This window comes from Hemiscyllium ocellatum, chromosome 26, assembly GCF_020745735.1.
Source record: "Hemiscyllium ocellatum isolate sHemOce1 chromosome 26, sHemOce1.pat.X.cur, whole genome shotgun sequence".
NCBI classification, from domain to species: Eukaryota; Metazoa; Chordata; class Chondrichthyes; order Orectolobiformes; family Hemiscylliidae; genus Hemiscyllium; species Hemiscyllium ocellatum.
Window position 1 is genome coordinate 28,881,080 of NC_083426.1, and position 22,295 is coordinate 28,903,374.

Genomic DNA, 22,295 nt, shown 5'->3' on the forward strand with positions numbered 1-22,295 from the left:
ACCTGCAATCCTCTTCCTGACCTCTCCGCCCCCACCCCACTCCAGCCTATCACCCTCACCTTGACCTCCTTCCACCTATCCCACCTCCATCGCCCCCCCCCTCCCCCTAGTCCCTCCTCCCTACCTTTTATCTTAGCCTGCTTGGCTCTCTCTCTCTTATTCCTGATGAAGGGCTTATGCTCGAAACGTCAAATTCTCTATTCCTGAGATGCTGCCTGGCCTGCTGTGCTTTGACCAGCAACACATTTGCAGCTGTGATCTCCAGCATCTGCAGACCTCATTTTTTACTCGAAGGTTTTAGACTGAGTCAGGCATTTCAATGGGAAAGCTGTTAATGAGATAACAATGAGGTCTGGCAGTTAAAATAATCTGGGTTTGATTTTGGCTGAGAGGGTGAGTTTTAAACTGAAACCAAAACTTCCCCACTAAAATGTTGTCCAGAGGTAAAATCTCAGCCTCTATCATGCCAACTCCATCACTTTCAATTTTTCCTGTTTTTGTCTAAACTCCTCGCACTGCTCTGTCTGAACTTTATTTCTTTACCTGAACACTTCTTTCTCATTCTGCCTGAACCGTTCATCCTTGCTCTTCATCTCCCCATATCTTTTACTCACCTGGGGTTCACTTTACTGTTCTTTTTTCACTTCTGTCAGAAGGCTGTGAGATTAACCCACACTCCAAAGATTTGAACACAGTCTGGACTACTACTTTAGCTTTTTTTTTAACAGAAGGAACACTTAATTTTTAAGGTACCATCTTTCAGGCATCCCATCTGTGTTTTGAGATATATGTAACATGACAATATTTGAAGACTACCAAAGGAATTATTCTGTGTCCTAATAATATTTATTCAAATCCACCACCAACAAGACAGGCTCGTTTGATAATTTATTTTATCACTATTCAAGGGACTTTACTCTCCACATTTTGTCCTTGTTTTTCCCTGTGTTATAACAATAACTACAGTTCATAATCTACTTAATGAGTTGTGAAGTCCTTGGGGCATCCTGTGAAAAATAGATAAATGCAACTTCTATCTTGTTATTTTAAAATTTTATATTTCCTTCCGATTACCACACTTCAAGATCTCCATCTCAGCCATCAATAGGTGAGATACAAAAGTGGGCAGTATTGGTGTTATTAATATTTTAAGATCAGAAATCAGCTGGTTAAAAAATACCTAAACCCAGAAACATTACAACATCTGAGTGAGGCAAAATGGAGGTTATGTGGCCTCTCACACTTCTATTTTCTTACTTCATTACACTCGGTCGCTGATCAACAGATGCTATCCTTTGTCAAACTGTTCGTCAACTAGCTTTGCCTTAGCTATTTATAACTGTTTGAATTTCCAGACTTTTTGCAAAGGGTGGGGGGCATTGGGTTTGGATTTGGAGCTGTTAGTCATATAATCCTTGGTGGATTGAAATAAAACCAATTTCACTAAAAAGAAGAACCAGTTCAGCCTCAAAATTCAAACAGGTAAAACCAGTTCATTACAACTGGACAAACTGTGTGGGACGGAGTGCTTATTTTCAAAAATAAGTATCCATTTGCAACTGGAGGTCCATCCCCACTCATTCTCACTGTACTTAAAAAAGGCTACTGCAACAGTGAAGTATGTACATAAATGCGTTGTTTTAGTTGTCTACATCATTACCCGCCCACAGCTCAATCCTGTCTGAATGCGTGTATGCACATGTACATGTCGCAGTCCACAATATAACTGATCTTACCAGTTCAGCATCACACACCAAAACTACTGCTCTCAAATTGCTGATGTAGAATATCTATAGCCTTATGTATAACATGAGGAGGACTGTTGTAGTGTTATGGAAAATACTGGAACAAAAAGTTTTTCCAAAACATTTCGATATTCAAAAGTGAGCGGCACGGTGGCACAGTGGTTAGCACTGCTGCCTCACAGCGCCTGAAGACCCGGGTTCAATTCCCGACTCAGGCGACTGACTGTGTGGAGTTTGCACGTTCTCCCCGTGTCTGCGTGGGTTTCCTCCGGGTGCTCCGGTTTCCTCCCACAGTCCAAAGATGTGCGGGTCAGGTGAATTGGCCATGCTAAATTGCCCGTAGTGTTAGGTAAGGGGTAATGTAGGGGTATGGGTGGGTTTCGCTTCGGCGGGTCGGTGTGGACTTGTTGGGCCGAAGGGCCTGTTTCCACACTGTAAGTCTAATCTAAGTCTAATCTAATCTAAAGCATCTTAAATATTTTAAATTAAATATTCAAATATTCACTTTAATTGTGACAGTGAACAAACATTTCTCAATATATTAACAGGTCTTTGCAGCTTTGGATAAGCTTCTATATATCAAAACTTTAAGAAAAATGAAAATTCACTTTAACACCTCAGTGCTTTCCACAGAAGAATATCCTGGGATCACACAGATTGGATTATTTTACAAGTAATCATCGCCTCAACAATTTACATGACATGATTGCAATTGGGCTGAGCCACACATAAAAAAATCTAGTTTTCTAATTTGATGTTTGAAGGTAAAAGAAATTCTGACTGCTAATGTGTCATACAAATCAGTATTTGTAAAAGTTTTGAAGTTTTGACCATGCAAACCCCACCAAATTGCAAAGGCTTAAAATTATTCACAATGGGGGGAAAAACAGGTTTTTAAGTGCTTTAGTCAATGCCAATAATTAAGTTTACTTTGTTTATATTTGAACAAGTAACTTACCTAAAGGACTGACATTTGGAAATAGGGAAGTAAAATCTTTTTTCTTAATGTAGGGTAGGGATCTGATATAATGTCGAGCCTAAAAATGAAAAGTAAATATGTTAAGAGATCATAGGAAAGACGAGCAATAAATAATCCAATTTTACATTACGGAAGCAAACTTGAAACCTATGAACGTGAGAATATTGAATGTATGGTAAAAATGTAGCTATAAATTGGCAAAAGACAGGGAGAAGACAACTGAGAAAAATAGTTACGAAGGGAGAAATCAGCCTTAGGGAGCAGGTATATAGAGAAATATTGAAAATTAATTGAGCAAAGTTAATTACAAAATTATTCAAACATTTAAACCAGAAAGAAATGCAAGAACAGTATCACCATGAAGAAATTGTACATTAGAGATTAATAGAGCACTGAAGAAGAATGACTTAAGAACAAATGGAAATCTATACATTAAGTACAAATTAAATTGATTCAATTAATTTGAAAATAATGGGCAGGAGTTTCCAATATGCCACCATGTTGTTGGCTTTTGCCTTCAGCAAGATTCAATGGATGTTTATTGCAGCTCCTGGTATTACAGTATCACTACACTGACTGGGCTAATACTATGTTATTCGGTTACAACAGTGGCACACTTCCACCAGCATGTCTTGCTTCAAGGGGCCATAGTTAAGGTGGAGACTGAGAATCATATACCCTTAGATCCTATGCTGTGTGATACAGTGATTACACCATAAACATATTTCCTAAAAGTGTGCTGCATACTTGCTCTTGGACATAATCAGTGAAAATTGCCCTCAAGATTGCAATTTTTTTTGCAAATTAAATGTTTTACTTATGTTTCCTTATTTGTATTTATAAACTCAGTTATATTTCACTGCATTTAAAATTGTTCATGAACTAACGTAACTGTACTGCATTTTTTTTTAAGAATTGCATTGAAAGTACTTCCTTAATATTTTGAGAAATGGTAACCAGGTGTTGCTTTAATAATACAGTTGAAAATGAGTTCATCACTTAAAACAAAAGTATTTAGACTACCAGTTTTGAATTTCACAATTTTAGTAATTGAGAAAAGACTTTTTTAAAAAACATACAGAAACATTTGCTAGTTTTCAGAGCTTTCAAAAGGTACTCATTAGCACTCTTTTGCACAAAATGGCTTCAGTTCAGATGTCTCACACAGGGAAGCTCACACCTTCAATATTATCTGGGCCAACATGACACCAATTGTTAAAGTTCACTTGAGAATCGAACTTGTAAAAAAGTTTTGCAATTTACATATGAAAGAACTGAAACCAGCATGGTCATTCTAACAGATGAGAGACTTAACAAACAATCCAGGTCTTTTTCAAAACATAATTTCAGTTACATTATACTATAAACTTTTGCTATAAATTCTGTGTCTTACAATCTTGTACTCCACAACCACTTGATGAAGGAGCAGCGCTCTGAAAGCTAGTGCTTCCAATTAAACCTGTTGGACTATAACCAGGTGTTGTGTGATTTTTAACTTTGTACACCCCATTTCAACACCGGCATCTCCAAATCATAATTTCAGATGCTTCTTCTAAGTCTCACACTCAGGCGCAATAGCAGAAACTTACCATGGGGTGAAACTTTCCTTTTTCTCTGTCTAACTGTAAAGGTGTTAATGTTGGGTTGTTGACAAACATGCTGGGACCACCTGAAAACTGATAGGCAACAAAGGCAAGTATGTGATATGATCAGGCACCCAGATACAGGTCCTCAGGCTTGTCAGTCAAGGTCTGCTTTAGATGGGATTCAACAGTGAGAAGCTAAGTGACTTTTATCTTCTTACAGTCATAGACTCAGAGACGTACAGTACAGAAACAGACACTTCAGTCCAAATCATCCATGCCAGCCAGATATCCTAACCCTATCTAGTCCTATTTGCCAAAACTTGGCCCGTATCCCTCTAACCCCTTCCTATTCATATAGCTATCCACATGCCCTTTAAATGTTATAATTGTACCAACCTTCACCACTTCTTCTGGCAGCTCATTCCATATGCACAACACCCTTTGCATGAAAACATTGCCCCCTTAGGTCTCTTTTAAATCTTTCCTCTCACACCCTAAAACCTATGCCCTCTAGTTCTGGACTCCCACACCCCAGCGCAAAGACCTTGTCTATTCACCCTATCCATGCCCCTCATCATTTTATTCACCTTTATAAGGTCACTCCTCAGCCTCCAATACTCCAGGGAAAATAGTTTGAAGGAGAAGGTGATCAGAAGATGTCTTTCAGGGGCCAGCCCCCACCCAGCACCCACACGTGTGCACATATAAATACACAAACGTAGCTAGTAGGTTGCTAAGCCAGTAGCTTGCTTTCTACTCTAGCCACTTTCCTTGCCCTGTAGGAAATTAGGTGATCAGAGATGTGGCAGGTTGAGGGCCTTAATTACAAAACCAATAACTGCTGGTAAGTTGAGAAAGTCACCCATGAATCTTCTCATGGAATGACAGAATCCCTAAAGTGCAGAAAGAGGCCATTTAGCCCATGAAGTCTGCAATGATCCTCCGAAGAACATCCTACCTAAATTCACCTCCCCACCCTATCCCCATAATCATGCATTTACCATGGTTAATCCACCTAGCCTGCATGTCCCTGAACGTTGTGGGACAATCTAGCATGGTCAATCCACCTAACTTGCACATCTTTGGACTGTGGGGAGAAACCAAAGCACCTGGCAGAAATGCATACAGACATGGGAAGAATGGACTAATTCCATACAGATAAGGTTGGAATCAAGCCTGGCTCCCTGCCGCTGTGAGGCAGCTGTGCTAACCACTGAGCCACTATGCTGCCCAATGTTTACATGCAGAACTGGTGAGAACAGTTTCTCTCCAGGCAAACTCATCCAATTATTTTGACTTCTTGCTAACTCTAAAATTCTATACATGAGAAGGGTAAGTTTTCCCGCATAAAAGTCGGACCTCCATTTTGCCACAGCGGTGAGGAGAGAAGGAGGAGTGAAGCAAGGGCTGCTGGGAAAGGTAAGTTTTACCGCATAAAAAGGGACTTATCTTGGGAGTTGGGCCTCCATTTTGCCAGAGTGGCGAGGATAGAAGGAGGAGTGAAGCGAGGGCTGTTGGGAAGGTAAGGGTTTAATTTATATGTGGGCAGTGGCTAAACCCAAGATACTACACGTGTAGTATCTCCCTCCCGTTCCCCTCCTCTAACCAGAAGAAAAAGACCCTGTAAGGTAAGGCTTTTATTTATCTTTCTTTTTCATTTATTTAAGTGCATTGTTTGGTTTCAGTTAGTTCATATAAAGCTAAGCTTACAATGGCTGGCGACCTCAGACCCGTGGCATGTGACTCTTGCTTGATGTGGGAGCTTAGGAATGTGCCTGATATTCCTGACTCTTACACTTGCAAGAAGTGTGTCCAGCTGCAGCTCTTGTTTGACCGCATGATGGCTCTGCAGCTGCAGATGGACTCACTGTGGAGCATCCGCGATGCTGAGGAGGTCGTGGATAGCACATTTAGGGAACTAGTCACACCACAGGTTAGGATTGCTGAAGGGAACAGTGAATGGGTGACCAAAAGACAACAAAAGAGTAGAAAAGCAGTGCAGGTGTCCCCTGTGGTCATCTCCCTCCAATACCATTTTGGATACTATTGGGGGAGATGCTCACCAGGGGAGGGTAGCAGTTGTCAAGATCATGGCACCGTGATGGGCACTGCTGTTCAGAAGGCAGGAAAAAGATTCATAGGGCCATAATCATAGGGGATTCTATTGTGAAGGGAGTAGATAGCTGGTTCTGTGGCTGAAAACGGGACTCCCGGATGGTATGTTGCTTCCCAGGTGCTCGGGTCAGGAATGTCAACAATCGGCTGCAGAGCATTCTAAAATGGGAGGGTTATCAGCCAGTTGTCTTGGTACATAGAAGCACCAAATGATATAAGTAGAAAGCAAGATGAGGTCCTGAAAGAAGAATCCAGGGAGCTAGGAGAGAAGTTAAAGGGGAGGACCTCGAAGGTAGTGATCTCAGGATTACTACCAGTGCCACGTGCTAGCCAGCATAGAAATGAAAAAATAGGCAGGATGAACACGTGGCTTGAGAGATGGTGTAGGAGGGAGGGGTTCAAAATTGTTGGACATTGGGACCGGTTCTGGGGAAGATGGGACTATTACAAAAGGGACGGCCTACATCTGAACCAGACCAGAATCAATGCCCTTGGGGGAGTTTTTGCTACTGCTGTTGGGAAGGTTTTAAACTAATGTGGATTGGGGCTAGGAACCAGAAGAGAAAACAAGTAGGCAGCGAGGTGAAGACTGTGAGAATTATGAAGATAATATTAATAAAGGGAAGAATAGGCAGAGAGCAGGTGAGTGCAAAAGAATTGGTGACCTGAAATGCATCTACTTTAATGCAAGGAGTATAGTGTGTAAGGAAGATGAACTTAGGGCTTGGATTGGTGCCTGGGAGTATGACATTATTGTCATACTCCCAGGCACCAATCGTGATTCCTGATGCAGGGCTTATGCCCGAAACGTCGAATTTCCTGTTCCTTGGATGCTGCCTAACCTGCTGTGCTTTAAGCAGCAACACATTTTCAGCTGTGATCTCCAGCATCCGCAGACCTCATTTTTTACCCCCAGTATGACATTATTGCCATCACAGAGACTTGATTGAAGGAAGGGCATGATGATTGGCAACTAAATGTTCCAGGATATAGACACTTTAGACAGGACAGGGAGGGAAGGAAAAGAGGGGGTGGAGTTACATTGCTGGTCAGGGACGATATCACGGCTGTGCTAAAGGAGGACACTGTCGGTCTTGGGTAGTGAGGCATTGTGGGTGGAGCTGAGGAATAAGAAGAGTGCAGTTACATTGTTGGGGCTGTATTACAGGCCTCCCAACAGTGAGCATTCGGTAGAAGAACAAATAGGTAAACAGATTATGAATAGATGCAGAGGCAATAGGGTAGTGGTGATGGGAGATTTTAATTTTCCCAACATTGACTGAGATACACTTAGCATCAGAGGTCTGGATGGAGTAGAATTTGTACGAAGTGTCCAGGAGAGTTTTCTAGAGCAGTATGTCAATAGTCCGACGATGGAAGGGGTCATATTGGACCTGGTACTGGGGAATGAGTCAGGACAAGTGGTAGAAATTGTGGTGGGGGATTTCTTTGGGAACAGTGATCACAATTCTGTAAGCTTTAGAATACTCGTAGATAAAGAAGAGAGTGGTCCTCAGGGAAGAATACTAAACTGGGCCAAAGCCAATTTTATCAAAATTAGGCAGGAGCTGGGAAATGTGGATTGGACACAGCTATTTGAAGGGAAGTCCACATTTGAGATGTGGGAATCTTTCAAAGATAGGTTAACGGTAGTGCAGGATAGGCATGTCCCATTGAAGGCAAAGGATAGGAAGGGCAAGATTCATGAACCGTGGATGACAGGAGAAATTATACGACTAGCCAAGAAGAAAAGGGAAGCATACATAAGATCAAGGCAGCTAAAAACAGATTGGGCCCGGGAGGAATATTGGAAGAGTAGGACAAGTCTTAAACAAGGAATCAAGTGGGCAAAAACGGGTCATGAAATAGCTTTAGCAAGCAGAATTAAGGAAAATCCCAAAGCATTTTATTCTTATATAAGAAGCAAGCGGGTAACTAGAAAAAGGATTGGTCCACTAAAGGATAATGAAGGAAGGCTGTGTGCCGAACCTGAGAGAATGGGTGAGATTCTGAATGATTACTTTGCATCAGTGTTCACTGAGGAGAGGAACATAATGAATCTTGAGATTAGAGATAGAAGTTTGATTAGTCTGGATCACATTTGCATAAGTAGGGATGCTAGAGGTTATTAAGGTGGACAAATCCCCAGGACTGGATGGGATCTATCCCAGGTTGCTGAGGGAGGTGAGACAGGAAATAGCTGGGGCCCTGACAGATATCTCTGTGGCATCCTTAAGTACAGGTGAGGTGCTGGAGGACTGGAGGGTAGCTTATGTTGTCCCCCTGTACCCTGTACAAGGGTAGTAGGGATATTCCGGGTAACTATAGACCAGTGAGCCTGATGTCGGTGATGGGGTAGTTGCTGGAGAGGGTACTAAGAGATAGGATCTATTTATATTTAGAAAAGAATGAGTTCATCAGTGATAGGCATAATGGTTTTGTGCAGGGGAGATTGTGCCTTACCAACTTAATAGAGTTCTTTGAGGAAGTGACCAAGTTATTAGATGAAGGAAGGGCTGTTGATGTCATATACATGGACTCTAGTAAGGCGTTTGATAAGGTTCCCCATTGTAGACTAATGGAGAAAGTGAAGTCACATGGTGTGCAGGGTGTTCTAGCTAGGTGGATAAAGAACTGGTTGAGCAACGGGAGACAGAGAGTAGTAGTTGAAGGGAGTTTCTCGAAATGGAGAAAGGTGACCAGTGGTATTCCACAGGGGTCAGTATTGGGGTCACTGTTTTTTGTAATGTACATAAATGATCTGGAAAAAGGCACTGATGGTATGATCAGCAAGTTTGCAGATGACACAAAGATTGTGGAGTAGCAGAAAGCATAAGGGACTGTCAGAGAATACAGGAGGATATAGATAGACTGGAGAGTTGGGCGAAAAAGTGGCAGATAGCTTTCAATCCAGACAAATGTGAGGTGATGCATTTAGGCAAGTCTAATTCTAGAGCAAATTATACAATGAATGGAAGAGCCTTGGGAAAAGTTGATGGGCAGAGAGATCCAGGAGTGCAGGTCCATTGTACCCTGAAGGTTGCTGCACAGGTGGACAGAGTGATCAAGAAGGCATATAGTATGCTTGCTTCATTGGACGGGGTATTGAGTATAAGTGCTGGCAAATCATGTTACAATGGTACAAGACATTGGTTCGGCTGCATTTAGAATATTGTGTACAGTTCTGGTTGTCACATTACCAAAAGGATGTGGACGCTTGGAGAGGGTGTAGAGAAGGTTTACGAGGATGTTGCCTGGTATGGAAGGTGCTAGTGATGAAGAGAGGTCGAGTAGGTTAGGTTTATTTTCACTAGAAAAATGGAAATTGAGGGGGGACCTGATTGTTGGTTACAAAATCATGAAGGGTATAGACAGGGTGGATATAGACAACCTTTTTTCCCAGGGTGGAAGATTCAATAACCGGAGGTCACACTTTCAAGGTGAGAGGTGGAAAGTTTAAGGGGGATACACGCGGCAAGTACTTCACACAGAGGGTGGTGGGCATTTGGAATGCGTTGCCAGCAGAGGTGGTAGAGGCAGGCACAGTAGATTCATTTAAGATGTGTCTGGATAGATGCATGACTAGGTGGGGAGCAGAGGGATACAAATGCTTAGGAATTGACCGACAGGTTTAGACAGTACATTTGGATCGGCTCAGGCTTGAAGGGCTGAAGGGCCTGTACCTGGGCTGTAAATTTTCTTTGTTCTTTCTGGTGATAAATTCAAAATGGAACCTGGTCAGTTTTGAGCTGGCATTGGCTTTGGAGTATTTTTAAATTAATGCAAAATATTACAGAAACTGGATTATGCTGCATGTAATCTGTGTTGGAAATTCCTTGATCTTTTGTATGGTAGGGCTGATTTTCCATGAATTCTGCTGGAAATATCAGTGTAAACTAGCTGAAAGTTATGGTCCTTGTGTCGAAGTTAACCAAACTTGTAATCTTAACAGATGTTCATTGACAAGCCTAACAGTTGCTCTTTAAAGCAAATGCTCAAGCATTTATAGTTCACCTTTAAAACATTCAAAATAAATCTGTGAACAATATTAATAATGGAATAAAGTATTGCAAAATCTAAATGTTCTATATCTAACTGAGTTTGATGTATGAGCAATTTGTAAAATGATAGAAATATTGCATTACCTCAATGCTGTCTAATTTCTGAATGAAATCAGTACCAGGAGTTCCTGTTACCTTCATAATCTGTGCTAGCTGATCAAGATCTAGCTCTTTTGGTCAAGAATCAACACTAATAAAACAAGCATTTATCAAATACTTAATTTGTCTGAAATCGTCAACAAAATCAGGTTAAATAATAATATGCCAATTTCTGACACAAACACATAGTACAGGAAGTGGTAGAGAGACGTGGAATAACCTGCCTAAAAACCTTTGTAAAAAATAAATACCCAAGTTAAACAAAGCACCCGAATCAAAAGAAAATACAAAATGTCCAGAAAGCAATTAATGACAGTTTCATTGTGCAGAAATGGAGTAAAGAAAATAATTAATAGTACAACCCACAAATGCAAAAAACAGGGTGTTATATATTTCTCAGTGTTTCCCAGATTATTACATCCTTCAGTTGATAACAATTTTCTGTTCCAATTTATTCATTTGTCTGCAGAAAGCATGGACTCATATTGGTTTATGGAATTCCATGATTCTGCTGCAGCATCAGATAGGTCCTATTTCAGATTCATGCTACATTTAGCACTGGTCCATGCAACATTTCTTCACCTTAACAAAACAATTGTGTAAATGTATGTTAAGTGTCAACTCTTCACCTATGGTTTTTTTAACAAAAGAGTGAATGGCAAGTTCAGTTCAGGAGACCATATTGCCAAGCCAAGTTATCCCCATGAGCCATCTACACATGTAGACCATTCAGCAGGGATTACTGGACAGCAATTTATTGAAGAAATACAGGCTAATTTGTTCATTCCTTACCCAGGGGCATGGACAAAAATGTTGCATCTTTACCATAACCTGTTAAAGATCAGCACAGACTAGATATTTGAATTTGATACTTTCTAGATTTGCATGGCTTGCAATAATGTTACATCATGACAGCATGATAAAGGATACAGTCTTTTCCTTTGAACAGTATCTTGCCAGTGATCATTTCAGCAAAAATACAACCAACAGACCAAATATCAACTGAAATTAAAAACAAAACGGGGAGAAGCTGTTATCTGCATTCTTTAGGTTATAAAATAAACCAAACACTGTTTAGTATTTTGGATCATACGTTGCATCCAGATATTTCAACCAGAGTTATGTTTGATAAACTTTATAAATCAGAACACAATACAACAGTCAAGGATTACAATTAGTTAAATACAGAAATAAAAATTCTCCATTTACAGTATCAAAATCTACCCACGCTAGAAACCTGAAGGATTTTAAACCTGAACTAATACATGATTTTTTTTTTCAATTATAGGCTTGATTATTCTGACATATTCTTGAATGGCCTCCCAGTTTTAACCTTCATTAATTTAAATTAATCTAAAACTCCGTTGACTGCAGCCTAACTCATAGCAAGTCCTGGTCATCCATCATACCTGAGCACATTGATGTACATTGGCATCTACTTTAGTAACAAAATAGATCTAGTCAAGCTATAATGTGCCTCCATATAAAAGGATGAATTTCCCATCATTGGCAGATTATCTTCAGGGAACCTTCATCATGTATTCAAATGGGCTTCAGGAACAATTAGCACCCTTTAATAGACTGGTTAGTTGTAGGTGTGGACAAGATGGGCCTAACATTCAATAATTAAAACAAATTCCAGAGGAGTTGATTTACCACTGCCTTTTGGGATGGGAATAAATGCTGCCATGCCAGAGTGACTCACATCCTGAAAACATTTTATTTTAAAAAATAGTAGGATGTTCTGCAAAGTACTGCAGCATATCACATCTTACTGCTTTTTTTTATCTTCTTTGCTTGTCTGCCTTATATAGGAATATAATTCTGAATTGGCATCCATAGCTAACAGAATTTAGTTAGCCTTCCACAACTTGGGCAAGGGATTTACTGCAAGCACTCACAGCAGGTATCTGTTATTGGTTCTATAAGTCTGCATTACATTACTGCTTCAGTGTCTAATGAGTTCAGAGAACGTTATCCAAAAATCAAACAGGAAATGGAATAAATCAGCTGAGGGGGCAAAAGAATGAGTCAAATGAAGACTGATGACATTATATACATAATATGAACTGGCAATAGTTTCAATGTCGATTGCTGAAAAATGATAGCATTATCAGGAAGTGAGCATTTTAAGGCATTGAGGGTCATAAAATCTTAAATGCAACATAATCTTGCTGACTGTGTGCATGGCTGAGCCACTGAATCTTAATGTTATGGCTCTTAATGTTATGATCATAAAATACCTTTATTAGTCGGGAAAATCGTCTTGCCCAACAAAAACCTTGTGTTTGCTTAGGTTAGTTACATTTTGCTCAGTCAGCAGCTAATTCAATTTCAAACAATTTTAATAGTATTAAAGAATACCATACATGCAATAATACTTCATATTTAACTGTAGAAATAATAAAAATTACAATCAGGAATTGTACCAATGCAAGAAATATGTATATACAAGGGTTTGACACTTGAACAAATACAATCTTTCATTCATAGACCTGACGATTCCAGCATGTTTGTACCCGGCCTCTCACATTCGACCCTCTGTTAATTTAAGGAAACCCAAAATTCTGCTGTCCATGACCCAACACAGAAAGTCCTGTTCATCCAGCACCACTGTGTTCACTTACCCACACTGACTCCTGGTTAACCAATGCTTCAATTTTAAAGAATCATTGGTGAGCCTAACATCAGTGGTAGGGAAGCTGTTGGAGAAGATACTGTGAGACAATATTTATTCATGTTTGGAAATGAATAGACTTGTTAGCAATAGGCAATGTGGGTTTGTATGGGCAAGAACATATCTCACCAACTTGATTGAGTTTTTGAAGAGTTGACAAGAATGAGTGATGAGGGGAGAACAGTGGATGTTGTCTACATGGACTTCAGTAAGGCATTTGATAAGGTACCTCATGACAAAAGGTAGAATTTCATGGGATCTGGGGTGAGCTGACAAGATGGATATAAAACTGACTTTGTCATATAAGACAAATGGCAGCAGTGGAAGGGTACCTTTTGGAATGGAGATCAGTATTTAATGGCATTCCACAGGGAATAATGCAGGCATTTTTGTTGTTTTGAATGCAGATTGTCTGATTAGTAAGTTTGTGGATGACTCAAAATTTGGTGAAGTTGCAGATAGTGAGGAGGATTGTCAAAAAGATACAATGGGATATTGACAGAATTGGGCAGATAAGTGGCAGTTTAATCCGGACAAATGCAAGGTGGTGTATTTTGAAAGATCAAATTCAGGTGCGAATTATACAATAAATGGCAGAACCCTTAGGAGCACTGACGTATAGAAGGATCTGGATATACAGATTCACAGATCTCTGAAAGTGGTAACACAGGTGGAGAAGGTGGTCAAGAAGGCATATAGCATGCTTACCTTCATCAACCATCAAATATAAATCTTGGCAAGTTATGTTACAGCTGTATAAATCTTTAGTTAGGTCACATTTAGAATATTACATGCAATTCTAGTCACCACACTACCACAAGGATGTAGGTGCTTCAGAGAGAGTGCAGAGGAGGCTTACCTGGATGTTGCCTGTTCTAGAGGGTTTTAGTTATGAGGAGAAGTTGGATAAATAGGAATTGTTTTCACTGGAAAGATGGAGGCCAAGGGGTGACGTGGTAGAGATTTACAAAATTATAAGAGACATAGTTGGGGTGGATACTCAGAGGCTTTTTCCCAGAGTGGAAAGGTCACCTACAAGAGGGCACTGGTTCAAGGTGAGAGGGGAAATGTTTAGAGTACAAGTATGGGGAAAACCTTTCACACAGGGGTTGGTGAGTGCCTGAAATGCACTGCCAGTGGAGGTGGTAGAAGCAGGCAAATAAGCAATATTTCAGGTGACATGTGAACAGGAGGCAAACAGAGGGAAAGAAACTGCACGTGGGCAATAAGTAGTGAGTCTAAAGAAGAATTGGGAATCAGAGTGGGCTTGGTGGGTCAAAGGACCTGTTCCTGTGCTGTACTGTATTGTACTTATTTCAATTCCCTCCTTAGCCTTCAGCATCTGTAAGGAGAGAAAACAGCTGACGTTTCGAGTCTAACTGACTCTTTAGCTTTGACAAAGGGTCAGTTAGACTCGAAACGTCGGCTCTTTTCTCTCCTTACAGATGCTGCCAGACCTGCTGAGATTTTCCAGCATTTTCACTTTTGGTTTCAGATTCCAGCATCTGCAGTAATTTGCTTTTTTCCCTCCTTAGCCTTGCCCCTCTGTAATCTCCTACAACTTCACAATCCTCAAAGATATATGTGCTCCTCTAATTCTGGTATCTTGAGAATTTCTGATTCGAAGCAATTCACCGTGTCATTTTAGATATCAAAGCCCTAAACCCTGAAACTCCCTCCCAAAATATCCACCTCTCTCCTTCCTTTAATACATTCCTTAAGACATGATGTTTTGATCAAACTACTACTTCCACGTGGTTCATATCAAATTGTATTGGATAATACTCCTGTGAAATACATTACCAAGTTTATCACATTACAGGTGCTATTCAAGTGCAAAATTTATCATCATTTGCATTTACAAATGTTGAATAATTTGCTATATACTTCCAGAATTTACAGTTCTCAACTGACAACCATGTCCTTTAAACTTGATATAAAAAAGGCTTCAATTGTGCCATGATGGAATTATTTTAACCTGGACATTAATTACTTTTTGTGATTAAGCATGATGGGGACTCACCAGTCTGAGTATAGTGCCTCCAGTTCAGAATGACCTCAGGTGCACGGTACCATCGTGTGACCACATATCCTGTCATCTCCGAATCTGTGTGTCTAGCGAGACCAAAGTCAATGATCTGTAGTGTCAAGAAAATATACAGGTCTAATGTGAATTATATCTTTCTGGTTAAGTCAAATTCTTTTTCTTAAAAATGTAACCAACCATGAGAGTATATCTCATGCCAATTGTTTATATGAGGTTCATTATTTAAAGTTTTCAAAAATTTTGAAGCAATGAACTTTCAGAATCACAAAAAGAAGCTCTTCTCACTTTTTTGATCAGTAGAACTGACCCAGTGTTTTAGCTGTCCATGAATGTGGACACTAGTCTATTCAGTTCTGGCAGGATAGTGGTAAAGTAAGGATGATCAATGTTTGACTTAGAGTCATAGAGATGTACTTCTATCAATGTTTGAATTCCATCAACTGATTTCACTGCCTGGGACTTACATGGACTAAAAAAGATTTTAAAAATTAAGATAGAGACTTAAAAATTGACCACAATGATCATCTGACCACAGGCTAACCAATGTTCCAGAAAACCAACATAGAATTAACAAAATCATCTAAACTGAATTTAACATACATTGTTGTTGAAGAGATTGAAACACATGAAGACGCAAATCTCCTATTTTTAATTTGTGCCTGGATGATAAGTTTTACGTTTTGGAGAAAAAAAATCTGCCTAAAATTATTCAGCTTGGAAACAATGACTCTAAACATGAAGAGTGCACTTTTGAGGTGAACTTCAAGCAATTGCTTGGGCAGACAACTGGAGATAGATTTGTAAACAGCACAGCTAGAAAAAGCCTCTCAAAGCAACCACTAACAGCACAAATTGTTGAAACATCTGAAAACCAAATACTCAAAGGCATCACTAACTACCTCAGGATACCCCTGAGGGCATTAAACTGAATATTCTTATATCATCCATTTTGTACTAGATATTACTCCCTTTTTAGCTTTGAGCCTGTGATTGTGATTGTGATTGTGCATGCATTTGATATTCTGTCATCATTATTTGTCTAAGGTTTAGCAAGAAACAAAATGATTCTTCGTTTCATTCAGGAAAAAGTCTTCTTGTTTTGTTTTCTTGTTGCTAGAGAATTAATTAACTGCATTTTAATAAAAGTGAGGTACAGCTCCATGGGGAAAAAAAAATACATTTTTGTTGTGACTAACCATGGCAGTCTAGAAAAGCAAGGCAGATCTAACCCTCCCCATTTGGTTGTAACAATTGAACTAAAGCTAAGGACAGGTCCACAAATTGAAACATGTCATACCTGCAACCAGTGAATTGGCCTTTTGACAAAATTATGATAGTACAAACAAATTGTTGGGGACTGAAGTTCTTTTGCCCAACAGTTCCCCCTGTTAAAGATCTCTAGTAGTCTAAAGGAGATTTAACAACAACAATCTTATGTAATGTGCTTGGACTGGTTCATTGAGTAACGAGGGCTGTCTGCACCTTTGAAATCGTATCAAGCTATGAAACATGAAAAGAAAATATGAGAAAAGGAACAGAGGAGTTGGAAGGATAATGTAAGATCATAAAAACATGGGACCAGGAGACCAGACATCCCTTAAATCTGCACCTCTAGTCAATAAGATTTTTGATACTCTGATTTAGGTATTAACACTATTCCACCTGTACCCAAACCTCTAGCTACCCTATAGTTCAATTATCTATTTCAGCCTTGAAGATTTCAATTGCCCAACCTCTACTGTATTGAAATGCCGAAGATTCTGATAAGATGGATGCCAAGACGATGGCTTTCCTTGTGAGGGTATACAGAATGAGTAGGCATTGTTTCAAAACAAGGAGTCATTCATGCTATGAAGATGAGGAGAAATGTCTTTTCCGGAAGGGTCATGAATCTTTGGAATTCTCACCCAGAAGCAGATCACCTTTCATTCTTCTAAACTCCAATGAGTATAGACCCAGTCTTTCCTCAGAATAAAATCTCTTTTTTTCCCCAGGGAATCAATCAATATATCTGCTCCTTCCACACAAAGTAAATAATGCTGAATACCAAATTGTAGAGGAATATGTAAGAGTATGTTGTTGACAACAGAAAATTAATAAAAGTGCCAGTGGCAACAAAATTAAATTTGAGATGGTCCCTTTTAGAAAACTACTGCAGAAAACACTATTCTTTTAGTAGTTATTCTTGAATGAGCAATGACAGATGATGTGGAAGAATTGAGAGATTTGGTGATTCGAGTTCACAGCTATTCAAGATAAGACCACTAAAAAAACTAACTGGTTTTAAGGCAAGTGTTGGATATAAACATCAAGGTGTTAAGAGAATGTGACACTGTAGGAAACATGTTGAGCCAATAGAGAAACACAGCAAAGATTCATTTGAATGCTGACTTTATGAGGAAATACAAAAGTGAAGAAAAACTTGAAAATGGTTCTGTTTTTATTAACCAGAGGAAATTACTGAATGATTTATAGATTGCTTAAATTATGTATATTGAAATAGGGCAATGAGTTTTACAGTCCCATTATAGATTGTCAAGATTAACTATATATGGTAATAAAAAAAAAGAACCGGGAACATGTTTTCTTCACATAGAAGGTTAAGAGTTTGTGAAACGTATTGCAAAGTTGGTGACTGAAAGAAAGATTATGTCAATAATTGAGGGTAGATTAGGTTGATGGTTAAAGGAAAGAGGAACAGTGCAATAGGGAACGAAAGCAAGCAGACAGAATAAGGACCACTGTTCAGGTTGAAAGTATCACCATCCTGAACTAAACGGTGTATAAGGTCTGGTTCTATGTTATGTAACTATAAAATACCCATGTAAAGAAAATAGAACTATTTTTAGACAAAAGTTACATAACTTTCTGCACTCTACTGTTCGTCTATAACTACATTATATTTTACAGTTAAATTAATTGTAATTTGAAGTTAAAAGTACATAAAAGTTCAATTTAAAACCTTAGAAACTAGACAAAACTATATATATTTACAATTCATCAAAACAAAAACAATTACCTTCAAGCCACAATCTTTATTTATAGCCAGATTACCAGGCTTCAAATCCTAAAAGCAGAATTAAGTGTAACATGAATATAAACATTTTATGATAGATTAATAAATATCTCAGTTACATTTGCTTTGTGACATGAAACTGTAACAATTATAAAATACTATCAATTGGACAGAAACATCTTAAACGTTATTCTTAAAGCAATAAAAATCAAAATCTTTTGTAGAGTTATTGTTGCAAATGTTTTTTTTAAATGTGGTATTAGATACAATATCAAGTATTGATCTATCAAATAATTCTTGTAATGTATGAAAAGCAAAGGAGTGATCCAGCGCTTTCCTTATATCTTTGATCTGAGTCAGTGATGGGGACATTACAACACATGCCTGGTTTAAAATTTGAGCAGTTAACTATTAATTGGTGCACTGTCCATAGCAATGCTTCTACTCATCACAATCCATCTGCCAACCAATCAACACTCTCTTCTAATATAGTATAAATGTTGGATTGATATTCTTGTGAATTGTCCTGATGAATGCAAGATGAAAAGCTTTGACAAACTGTGTCTTTTTCAGCAATAAAGTTCTACTCTATTAATCAACTCTTTCATATAAGGTGCATACTATAGAATGTTATTTAGACTATATCATTGTTTGAATCTATAGTAGATGCAATAATGTGGGGTAATTTACATTGAATTTGTTATGATTTCCTAAGAGTCTGATAACTTCTAAAATAAATTTGAATTTTCCAGTGACCAATGCAGTTTCTTACAATATTTAACATTTAAAGTTTGGGAGAAGATTTGTAGCTCAGGTGCTCGTTGTTGTGGTTCGGTTCGCCGAGCTGGGAATTTGTGTTTCAGGCATTTTGTCCCCTGTCTAGGTGACGTCCTCAGTGCTTGGGAGCCTCCTGTGAAGCTCCAAAGGACTAGCCACACTACCATACGTCAAAAACATTTCTGAACTGATAGGCAGACTACTGCGACCACTAGGACTCATAACAGCACACAAACCAACAGCCACTTTCAGACAACAACTCACCAGGACAAAGGACCCGGTACCCAGCATGAGCAAAACCAATGTAGTGTACAAAATCCCATGCAAGGACTGCACAAAACACTACATAGGACAAACAGGAAGACAGCTAACGATCCGCATCAATGAACACCAACTAGCCACGAAACGACATGACCAGCTATCCTTAGTAGCCACACACTCAGATGACAAGCAACATGAGTTCGACTGGGACAACACTACTATTATAGGACAAGCCAAACAGAGAACAGCCAGAGAATTCCTACAGGCATGGCACTCATCCACAGATTCAATCAATAAGCACATCGACCTGGACCCAACATACCGGCCACTGCAGCAGACAGCTGGAACTGACAACCGGAAGTGGCAGATACAAATCACTATAAATGCCAGAGGAAACATCACAGAAGCACTTCACAGGAGGCTCCCAAGCACTGAGGATGTCACCTAGACAGGGGACGAAACGTCTGCAACACAAATTCCCAGCTCGGCGAACAGAACCATAACAATACTTAACATTTTGTAAGTAATAATTTTCAACAGCAAACAGTAAAATTAAGAAATTCTATTTCATCAATGAAAGTACCTTTGAAGTTGCCACGCTAACCTTAGTTTTTAATGGTAAGTTTCAGTCCTTTGGATTTTCTTTACAACAAGTAAATGACAGTGTATTTTTTAATCTATTATTCATCAGATTACTTGTGTTTTCCAATCAAAGAAGACAGGGTATTATAATTATATAATCTGATGAACCTGTCCTGATCATTATGGTCTGCTACTCATCACAGTACAAGCTGATTGTACTTTTATGCTTTAAAAACACAACAATCACTGTTGCTACTGGAAACAGCCTTGGTTTGCAGAACATCAGCATGGAAGTACAGTTTTTTTTATAAAAAGGCTGTATCAAAGTGTCATTCCAAATATCAATTTCACTCTATTAAAATATGGTATACATATTTATTACTTGCTTAGGTAAGCATTGCTTTAACAAATATCTTGACAAACCTTTCAGATTCACGCTGTCATGACTATACTTGTTTTCTGTTCATCACTGGCTCTCAACATTCCCCTCTGATTTTGCTGCTCTTTGAATTGGTGTTCTAGTCTTCCTTATTGTTTCTCAGTTCCAAACTTACTACTGAAGTGTTACTCATTTCTAAGGCTTCAAAATTGAGGATCTTTGCATTGTTTCAGTCTTTCTTAACCCCTCAATGTTTTAGGATTGAGATTCAAGCTTAGCATTGTCTGTTTAGTTTGTCTTGAATTACTTAAAATGCTTATTTTTGCTCCAGAGTCCTTGACCCTAAAATGTTAATGTTATCTTTGTAAACAATAAATTCTACAACATTATAAAAAAAATCAATAAATGCTGATTTCATTTATTTTAAAATGAAAGTGATATGCAGTTGTGCCAAAATATTCTCATCATCAACTCATCATTGTCAGGAATAGAGTACAGTCAGTTGTGATGTAATGTGATAGTTCCGTTCTTATGCAACCTCGCGTAATAAGGAAATTGTGCAATGGCCGTGCCATTTAAACTAATGGGGCTGAAATCGCATTCTAGCTAATACAGGTTTAGACCATTATTTGCGTTCTACAAATAATGGTCTAAATTCTTCAATCGCATTGAAGAAATACACATTATAACAGAACCGACTATATGTAGAAATGGGTCTTTGTCTGACTGACAGTATGATAAGTTGAGTCCTGTCAGTGTCTTGACTTTTTAAAATTGGCCTCAATAATTTAGGTGAGACCAGTGAAGACATGATAACTAAATTCACAGACAACAACAAGACAGTTTGGAAACTATGTTGTGGAGACAACATGCAGAGGTTGCAAAAAGATATAGATAGATGGAGTTAGTGAGAAACCTCCTTGCAGATGAAAAATAGTGTGGGAAAATGTAAAGTCATCTACTTTGACAAGAAGAATAAAATAAGCTGAGGATTACTTAAATGAAAAATGACTGCAGAACTTTGAGAGGCAAAGGGATCTAGGTATTTAGTGCTTGAGTCATAAAAATATTAGTATGCAGGTAATCAAGGCAATTAATGGAATGCTGATCTTTATTAGCAATGGAACTGAATATAAAAGTAAAGATGTTATAGAAGGCAATGCTGAGATCACATACTGAAAACTGTGTGTGGCTTTGGTCTCCTTATTTAAGGAATGATGTAAGCGTATTGGAGGTAGATCAGAGGAAGTTTACTCAGTTAATATATGGAATGATTTAGTTGTCTTGGAGCTTATGCTAGAAACGTTGACGCTCCTGCTCTTCGGATACTGCCTGACTGGCTGGCTGTGCTTTTCCAGTGCCATACTTTTCAACTCAAACTGGAATTGTTACCACTTGAGTTTTGAAGAGTGAGGAGTGACTTGATTGAAATGTATAAGATCCTCACAAGTCTTGATAAGGTGGGTATTGAAAGGATGTTTCCTCTTGTGGGTGAGTGTAGAACTAGGGGGCACTGTTTTAAAACCAGGGGTCACCTTTTAGAACAGAGATGAGGAAAATTTGCTTCCTCTCAGTGGATTGTGCCTCAGAAGGCGATGGAAGCATCAAATAATTCTAAGGCAGAAGTTGATAGATTTTTGTTCGGCAGTGTAATCATGGTTATTTGTAATAGGTGGGACTCTGGAATTCAAAACTCAAACAGATCAGCCATGATCTTACTGAGTAATGGAGCAGGCTCCAAGGGCTGAATGATCTTTCACATTTTTATATATGGAAAGAATTGTGCTAACTTTGAAAATTAGTGAGCTTTTTTAACAATTCATTGGAAATTACCAGATCATACTACAGGTTGTTCCGCATAGTGCACGTTTTGTTAACAGGAATTCGCTGTAACATGATTGACAAATTGGGGACACTGTTTCTAAAGCGCGAACCTTTAAAATGTGTGTTGATCATAATGCGATTCTAGCC

The 22,295-nt window shown here is 38.8% G+C and overlaps 1 protein-coding gene across 1 annotated transcript in view; it reads right to left on the bottom strand.

Moving 5' to 3' along the window:
* LOC132828396 (mitogen-activated protein kinase 13-like) overlaps positions 1-22,295 on the bottom strand; it is an 80,077-nt gene that overhangs the window by 12,568 nt on the left and 45,214 nt on the right. The window contains exons 6-10 of the mRNA XM_060845467.1: positions 18,329-18,376; positions 15,286-15,400; positions 11,516-11,587; positions 10,571-10,650; positions 2,704-2,782 (exon numbers count right to left, since the gene is read on the bottom strand). Of these exons, the coding sequence (XP_060701450.1) occupies positions 2,704-2,782; positions 10,571-10,650; positions 11,516-11,587; positions 15,286-15,400; positions 18,329-18,376 (394 nt within the window). The remainder of the gene's footprint in view (positions 1-2,703; positions 2,783-10,570; positions 10,651-11,515; positions 11,588-15,285; positions 15,401-18,328; positions 18,377-22,295) is intronic.